A 9393-nucleotide genomic window follows, 5' to 3' on the forward strand; every position below is an offset into this window, starting at 1 on the left:
AATAGATTGTCACTAAAAGAGAGTCTCTTTGAGTGGTCCTAAGGGAGTTAGCGTGTCTTATCATGGGTTTGTTGTCAAACCCAAAGTCAAAGTGATTGTAACGGTGACATTGTGTAGATACCTCATTTCTGCACCTCCTGCAAACCACCCGGTGATGATTGGGCCGCATGTTTGGTACACGGAACGATTTATGACAGTTCGTAAGTTTATCGTCAAGTGATAGCTCAAATACTTGTGTCTACCCCTTGGTTGTCATCTACGCGCCATTACGGTCGTTTTGACAGTAATTAGAGTTCATTTGGAGTCCGTGTCAAAAACCGCTTCATTTTATAATAAACCGTTTAAAATGCCGAGTCGGAATGTTCTAGAATATTCCGGATATTTATTCCATAATTTATTTTTATATCCTTTTGGTATAATATATCCCGAAAATCTTATTTTAAGGAATAAGGAAGTCGAGATATACCGTAATTCCATAAAAGAAACGCGGAAATCTTTCTTCCGCAGGAGGAAACCTCTGGGGAATGGACGCAGCACCTGATGCGCCTCTTCCAAGAGCCGCAGTGGTTGCTGCGCCTCTTCCCCAACCCTTTTCTGCTTATTTTCAGATCTTTTCGAGATTTGTTTCCAAAGTTTTAGTCATTCCATAATTCCCCCGTGTGATTAGTATAAATAGGGACCTTCGTTCCTCATATTTCTCACGCGAGTGTCCGCCCTTCTCTTCTCCCTTTGCATTCTAAGACCTTGCTCTAAGCTTATTGACATCTACGTGCTTAATCAATCGACCACATAAGCTCGGATCCTTCTGAGTACCAGTCACTTTGTATGACCGACCAATTTGACCAACTACACTCAATTAATCAATCAATTTAATCTAAATCCTCTTAAGAGGGCACTTTCATCATACATTGGAGTCGAGCAATCACTAAACGTTAACTTAGTTAATCTCGTTTCATCAAACATGTAAGTATGAGGGTCTAAATCCCATCTTTTATTATTGTATTTTATTATTGTACCAATTAATGTAAGGTTTACGTCAAAAATATGCATAAGAACGATTTCTAAAAATCCTTTTATCAAACTGTTTTTACGGATTAACTATAGGCAGACGTCGAGAAGAAACGCTGCAACTGATGCGCCTCTTCGAAGAGTCGCAGCATCTGCTGCACCTCTTCCAGAGGCTGCCGCAGTTCCTGCTTTTCTTCTTCTTCCTCGCCTCTTTGTTAATTCGTCTTCTTTTGTTGTTTTTTCTTATTTTCTTCTTATTCATTCGTATATAATAATTATAACACATATTCATAATAATTTATCGCTTTAAATCCGACTTAAATCCCTTATAATCAATATTTGCGGGTTTTCGTCACCAAATCAAACCCGAATTTTGGAGATTCGATTCGTTCATATCAAATCTCTGGAATTCGACTTTTGTATATGTTTTCATCTGTTTATCACGACTTGCGTATTGTTTCCATCTTAATAGTTTAACCTAAATAACCCTAATTAATTTATAATTAATTTCTAATTCGTCTTAATTCGTTCTAATTCGTTTTAATTCATTTTTACCGCTTTTATGACCGATTTTGCATGTTAATAATATGCTAAACCACTTTCATCCGAGTCAAATATCCATAATCAATCATTAAAAACACCAACGAATATTAACAACACGCAGTTCTGACTTCACAGCCAGAACTCACCTCAGGAACAGACACAGTGACCATTGCGCCTCTTCCAAGAGACGCAACATTGTTGCGCCTGTTCCAGGTTGAGCTCTATCTCTGAACTTCCGTTCTTTTTTTGACCTAATTCATTAGTTTACGTATTAATTGACTATTAACCGTAATATCACTCTAATCTATCGGTGTTATCCTAATTTATTTTCTCTTGTTTTTCTCAGATTATCCGTCTTAAATATATTTTTGACATGTAATTAATTTTAAACCCTAATTCGACGTTAATAAGTGCTAATTATATGTTCACCGACTTAGTTAATTCTCTTTTTTTTTTGGAAAAGTTAAGTATATTAATCATCATCAAAGGAGTACAAAAGTTCGTATATGTGACTGATTACAAAAATGTATCTAACAAGTATAAACAGTAACTGTCCTACTAAACAAACAACTGAGACAAATGGTGGAGCCAAACTTCATCATCTCTGGTAATGGCAGCTTTGTTTCTAGTCCTGAACCGAGTGCACACAGATTGAATTCCTTGGTTAACAATAAGGCCAGGTTGGGTAACTTTAGAATACAATCTTGCTTTGTTACGTTCCTGCCATATAAGATAAATCAACTGAATATAGCAAGAACAAGTAACCCTTCTCACCAACAGGCTATTCCTTCTCCCTTTTCTGCTCCAGTTGACAAGATCATGAGGATCAAAATAAAATTGAAGCTTATGCTGCAGCAGCTGCACACATCTGTTACTATATAAACAGTCAAAAAAGAGATGATCATGAGATTCATCGTGACTGTGACAAAGAAAACAGCTCAGATCAGAGGCACCTCCCATACGAACAAGACGGTCTTTAGTAAGTAATCTGCGTAGAACAACAGCCCAATAAATAAAGGAAGTTTTAGGGACATTCATAGAGTTCCAGCAAACTCTCCACCAGCTGACTTCAGGATTAGGTCCCCTTAACCACTTGTAACCCTCATTAACAGAATAGTCAACCTGCTTACCCATCCAGCAATCATCAGAGTATGCAGGCCTAAAAATGCTCATGATATGTGCAATTTTTTTCCAAGACCAACTACAATCAGGGGGAGGATTATAGTCGGTCCAATGAGTATCCTTCAAATAAACATGAGATATCCACTTCACCCACAAATGATCTTTCTTGGAGGCAATCCACCAGACATACTTCCCAAGCAAAGCCTTGTTCCAATTTTTTGAATGCTTAATCCCCAAACCACCTTCTGATTTGGGCAGACAACATTTATCCCAACTCACAGCAGGGGCACGTAAATAAGAATCCTTACCCCCCCCCCCCCCCCACAAAAAATTCCTACATAGACTATCAATCCTATTCATAATGCCATTAGGTATTAGAAAGATATTAGACCAATAAGAATGCAAGGACTGTAAAACTGAGGTAACCAAAGTGAGTCTACCAGCATAGGACAGATGGTTAGCCCCCCAAGATCTAATCCTAGCAGTGATTTTATCAATAAGTTTCCTTCCCTCAGTTTTTGTAAGCTTCTTAGACGAGATAGGGACCCCCAGATACTTGAAGGGAAGGGACCCCTTCTTAAATCCAGAGACCTGCAAAATAGCCTCCACAGTCTGAGGTTGAGCACCATTGAAGTAAATTTCAGTTTTCTCTTTGTTGAGGCAAAGACCAGAGGCTGCTGAGAAAGTAGCAAAGGCCCTTAGCAGCCACATTATAGAAGTATCAGTGCCTTTAGAAAAGAGAAGAAGGTCGTCAGCAAATAAAAGATGATTCAGTTTCAAATGACCACACAGTGGATGGAATTTAAAGTCATCTTGTTGCCCTATAACATTGAGGATCCTGGAGAGGTAATCCATACATATAGTAAAGAGGAGTGGAGAGAGAGGATCACCCTGTCTAAGCCCACGTTTGCCTTTGAAAAAACCAAAAGAATTCCCATTAAGAGTCAAGGAATAGGTAGGAGAGGAGACACAACTCATAATCCACGCAATGAACTGTGCACGGAATTTCAAATGATGGAGCATTTGAGAAATGAAGTCCCACTCAACACTATCATAAGCCTTCCTCAGGTTAATATTAACAAGACATCTAGAGGAGGTGATACGTCTGTCGTGTACCTATCAAAAATAAACTAACTAAACTAACTATATAGCTAGGGAAGTCAGGTCGATCTCCTCAGGGAGGCAAGATATCTGTAGAAGTCCGTTTATTTGGTAACAAATGGGGGGGGGGGGGTTGTTTGAATTGTTTTCTAAACTAAAGGTTTAAAGGAAGAGAAGTAGAGAAAAGAGCAGTAAAACCAGGAAATAGAACTAAACTATCAGATAGAGAAGGGTCATGTCAGGATTTCGGTTCACTACGGTAGTTCAGTTATTCAACTGTAAACAACTTAGACAGATTAATGCGAGACGGATATGGAAAGGTCCATTCGGTCCACTTTCTATCCTAAATTACCACTAACTTAACTTTCATCTTCGTCAGGGTAGTCTACTGTTCATAGCAGGCCTATTTAGTCCAATCTCTCGATCTAGGATTAATTTTAGCCAAATTAAAGGGAGGACTCAGAAGCGTGCACTCAACTAAGTCGGTAAAATACAATTAAATTGCTATGGTGACAGAATCTCACAATTAATTCATCAAAACTATTTACTACATCATCACATTTCTACCGTAGATCCCCTAATCCCAACATAAATTAGATTTAGCTACTCATATTGCTATTAATACTATCAAAACTAACAGTAGATAAATAACCAGCATTCAACATATTAAAACTATAAATAAATTGCATAAAAAGTAAATTAGGGCAAAAAGTAAATAAAGCAAGACGAAGAATTAAAGCAAATGAAATGAAGTTTATTATTAAGAAAGGAGAAAGAGATTACAATCGTGCGAATCCGGCGTAAAGAACAATCAAATCCGAGCGAAATAAATCCCAAAATAAAGTTACAGTGAAGGAGAGAACAGTACGCAGTCTTGAATGATAGATAAACTTTGATAGTAGGAAAATTCTCCCTAGTAACGTAATGCTTAAATAGAAAAACAACTAAGTCCATAAGATAAAATAAACTCACGGGCTAACTAAAGCCCATGCCAGCAAAAACCACTCGATCGAGTGGAATAAAACCACTCGATCGAGCAAAACTCCATAAAATCTACTCGATCGAGTAGAATAGTTACTCGATCGAGTAACCCCTCTTTATAGCACTTCTGGATCGAGTAGAAAAGCACTCGATCGACCAACCAAGGATGTAGAAACCACTCGATCGAGTAACAAAAGCACTCGATCGAGTCTTCTGTCTTCAATTCAGCTCAAATCCATGCCCGGCTTCCTCGTAAACCGTGCCTTCACGCTTCCCAATGCAGTATCTCACTCTGGAAAAATCCCGTCTCCTCTAAATGCATGCAAAAAGGACGAAAAAGGGTACGATTCCACTACTTTCGCGTTCATTTCTACAAAATGGACAAAACGAACCAAAGTAGCCAATTCGGGCATAATGCAATATAAATAGTAAAAAAGTACACAATAATACATGCTAAAATAGGCTAAAAGGACTATATAAAATGCACGTATCAGGAGGCTGCTTTCCTAGTATATAAACTCACAAGATCCTGACAAATAAGAACATTCTCAACAATATTTCTGCCTTTAATGAATCCCCCTTGGTTAATACTCACCAGTTCAGGCAAAACTTTTTCCAATCTATTGCAAAGGAGCTTGGCAATGCATTTATATATAGTATTGCAACAGGCTATAGGTCTGAATTCAAGAACACTTGTGGGGTTACTGACTTTTGGGATAAGAGTAATATTGGTAGTATTGAGCTATTTTAAGAGCTTACCAGTAGAAAAGAAGTCCTTAATAGCATCACAAATCCCAGGCCCCACAATGTCCCAAGAGTCCTTAAAGAATTGACTATTAAATCCATCTGGACCAAGGCTTTTAGATGCAGGAATAGAGAAAAAGCAAGCCTTAATTTCCTCATGAGTAACAGGTTGTAAAAGAATATGAGATAAAGACTCATCAATAACTTTACCAGTTCTAACATTGGCCTTATGGACATTAGTAGTAGGGCTGCTAGTTCCCAAAAGACCTTCATAATACTCCATAAATGCTTTCTCAATATCTTGAGGGTCCTGATGAGCAATCCCATGAACATCTTTAATCTGAAAAACTTTGCTCTGAATTTGTCTCTATTTTATCTGACTATGAAAATATCTGGAGTTTTCATCACCCCCATGCAACCACTCAGTTTTTTATTTCTGTTTCAAATAGCTAAGTTTTGCTTTCTGCAAGGTGGCATAGGAGTCTGCAGCCTCTCTTTCAGCAAGACTGAGCTGATTGTCATGAGGGTTCTGATGAAGCTGAGTTTGCAAATCATCCAAAATGAGCCTAGACATATCAGCAGTGCGTTCCACATCAGAGAATTTGTTCTTATTGAGCAACTTCAAAGGTTTCTTTAAATTTCTGAGTTTAGTAACCACCTGATACATTTTGACCCCCACCACTGTTCTATTCCACTCATGTTGTATAATTTCCATAAATTGAGGATCAAGACTCCACATGTTGAAGTATCTGAAGCTTGGTTTCCTAGCAGGTATATCAGGTTTCCTAGAGACTATACAGGGACAGTGATCAAAGTTACCCTCATTCATGAAATAAGCCTTGCTATCAGGATAAAGGAGCATCCAATCAATATTAACCAGGAATCTGTCAATTCTAGATAAAACCCCTGTGGTAGGATCCTGCTTATTTTTCCAAGTATAAAAAGAACCATAAGCTTGGATATCAGTAACATCACAATAACTGACACACTATCTAAAATCTCTGATTTTATTCCAAGTCACATCACTCCCAAGTCTCTCATTATAGTTAAGCAAAGAATTGAAGTCCCCACAAATGCACCAAGGTTTAGTGCAATTATCCTTAAGGTTGTTAAGCTGACTCCATAATCCCTGCCTCTCACCATCAGAATTGAAGCCATAAACCACAGTATACCCAAAAGAATCACCAGAGCTAATTTCAGTAACCTCAACAGTGATATGTTGATCTGAACTAGCAAGGAGGTGAATAGAAAATAACTGTGGCAGCCAAATTACCCAAACTCTTCCTCCAGGATGATGACTATTATTATTAACTCCCTCCCAGTAATGACCTAATCTATGCAGAACAGTTAAGAAGTCATGCTCTTTAATTTTAGTCTCAACTAAACCAAATAAACCAACCTTATTCTGATAGAGAAGTCTCTTAATATCTAGCTGTTTATTTGGATTATTCATTCCACGTACATTCCAAAAGCCTAATTTATTTATTAGCACTAGAAGACGCTTCTCCACCATCAACTGATACTTGCTCAATACTCTTCCCCTTATCTTTAGTAGGTGACACCGCCTCAGTATAAGTTTTGCCAGGACTGGTAGCAGAACTGGACACAAACTCCTGCCTAGTGACCTGAAGTATAGGGCTAGTAATAGGTATCAGAGACGAGTCATGATGAGTAGGACCACCAAAGGGAGTCTTAGGGACTGGCGCTACTGTTGCAGGAGGTTGTGAAGGAGGAGCCACAAGGCCAGGGGCCTTCACCACTTGCCTCCACACCTGAACTATGCGTGGCGCTGATGCCTTCTTAATACAAGCCTCTTTAGTGTGACCAATACCTTTACAGGCTCCACAATTTACTGGTTTCCACTCATACTCCACACCAACACTGACATCTTCTCCCTTTTCATCATGAAAATAAATTCTATCCGGTAATTCTTGGCCTATTTCAACCTCCACCATAAGACGAACATAGCCAATTTTGGTCTTATCCATGGTAGAAGTATCAGCTCTCATAAACTTACCAATAAGAGAAGCTATTTTCTCCAGACTAGATGCTCCCCAGAATTTAAGGCCCACACCACACAAACGAATCCAAACTGGGACAGACTTAACAGGTTCCTTAGCCAATGAAGCAGTTTCAGTCCTTGTTGCCAAACATTGGGAAACCCTGCTTTAAAACCAAGTCTCTACACTCCATGGTCGGGAAGTGTACAAGGAACGCCCCATTAGGTAAGAAGGACACCTTATCATATTTATATTGCCCCCAAATAGTCTTAATGAACCCAGATAACTGTGCCCATGGAGGGTTACCCCCAACACATAACAGATGACCGCAGTTGACCAGTATTCAAGCTCTGGTTTAACATCATCAAGAGTGATTTGAATAGATTGCTTAACCGGAGTATTAGGACGACGCTTACCAGTAACTTGAGTCCACCCAAGTTCTTCAGCAACTGGTTCATCCTCTGCCTCAGGGACTTCAGATTCTTCAGATTCAACAGTTTCAACCACAATATCCAGATTAAGGACCGGAATCCCTATAATCTCACTAACCGAACGAGTGGTCTTCGCGTCAGAGGATTGCGGAATCACAGGACCTTCAGAACAAGCAGCTGGTATCTCAAAATCAGTAGGTTCACCCATTTCGTCACTATTATCACTATTATCAAGACGAAGATCAGCAGTATTTGTGAAAGAAAGTCGTAATTTTGCCTTGGATTGAATTTTTTGTTTGTTGAGAGAAGATTTTGATCGTGGTTTCTTTGCCATAGTGCAACCGAAACCCTAATTTTCTAGAGAGGATTTTCTCTCTCTAGAAATCATTCTCTTCGTCACGACTTAGTTAATTCTCACATGCTAGGATTAATCTGTGGATGTTGCATTGCATGCATATAATTGACTGCATATCGAGTACAAACGATTTCCCTAATCATTAGTACAGGCCGCTATCGAGGCGGGCGGGATTAGGTGTTCAGTAAAAGGACTTCTTAATACGTACCCTCACCCCTTACTCCAGATCTCTGTGAACATCCGTGTTCATTTGCATCCACGAGAGTCATTCTAGACATAGAATGCTAAGGGTAACGAGTTCTTAGTGTCTATGTCACTACTTTGTGTCTTGACTTGACGCGAAGTATTCGAACGATTTCCAATTTTCCACAATAAATTGGTGGCGACTCCACAAATGCAAACATTTGTTTCCCAAGCACCCCCGTGGGCCCCCCGTATCCACAGTTTGGCGACTCCGCTGGGGAATAATACACTTACGTGTTGCCAAGGGTGAAACTTGAACAAGGTTAGGGAATAGTTTATATGAGACAGTTGTCGGTTTTCATTACTCGAACTTCCTAGGTCGTTTTATTCGGCCTTCCTAGACCCAACCCAACCCATTCGACCAGTCGTCCCGTCTGGACTGGACGGTCCAAATTCTTATCTGGGCCTAAGGATGGATAGTGATTGACGTGAACCATATCATGATGCTTACTCATGTGTGTATCAAGGGTTTTCACTACTCCAGGAAATGGACTAGGAACCGACCTTACTCATGTTTGGCACGGACCTCTCCACGGACCGGGGTTTGATTGCTCGGTATGGCAACCCACCCTTTTAATCCAAAACCCTTATAAATGCACTAAACATACCGTTATAATGCCTGTATGAATGCTTGTATCATATGTGATCACCATTTTTAAAAAAAACAAAACCATGACGAATTTTGTAAAATCAAAAACCTTTTTTTTAAAATGTAAACATTTTTAAAAATGGCCAAGATTAGCGCAAAATGAGTCAAAATTCTGTCCAAATATCTAGTCAAAGTTCGGGCCTCAAAACCCATTTCAAAAACCTCACTTCGAGTCAACACTCCTACAACTACATTACAGTTGTCTAGGACAAACAT

The 9393-nt window shown here is 39.2% G+C and overlaps 1 protein-coding gene across 1 annotated transcript; it reads right to left on the minus strand.

Annotated features, from left to right (window-relative positions):
- Window positions 1–2109: 2109 nt before the first annotated feature.
- LOC141617527 (uncharacterized) lies at window positions 2110–6952 on the minus strand. Its single transcript, XM_074434720.1, has 4 exons — window positions 6521–6952; window positions 5960–6418; window positions 5515–5809; window positions 2110–3584 (listed from the first exon to the last, which is right to left on the minus strand). The coding sequence occupies exons 1-4, from the start codon at window positions 6950–6952 to the stop codon at window positions 2110–2112; spliced, it is 2661 nt and encodes an 886-aa protein (XP_074290821.1).
- Between the last annotated feature and the right edge of the window lie 2441 nt (window positions 6953–9393).

The sequence above is a fragment of the Silene latifolia genome, chromosome X (genome assembly GCF_048544455.1).
Source record: "Silene latifolia isolate original U9 population chromosome X, ASM4854445v1, whole genome shotgun sequence".
NCBI classification, from domain to species: domain Eukaryota; kingdom Viridiplantae; phylum Streptophyta; class Magnoliopsida; order Caryophyllales; family Caryophyllaceae; genus Silene; species Silene latifolia.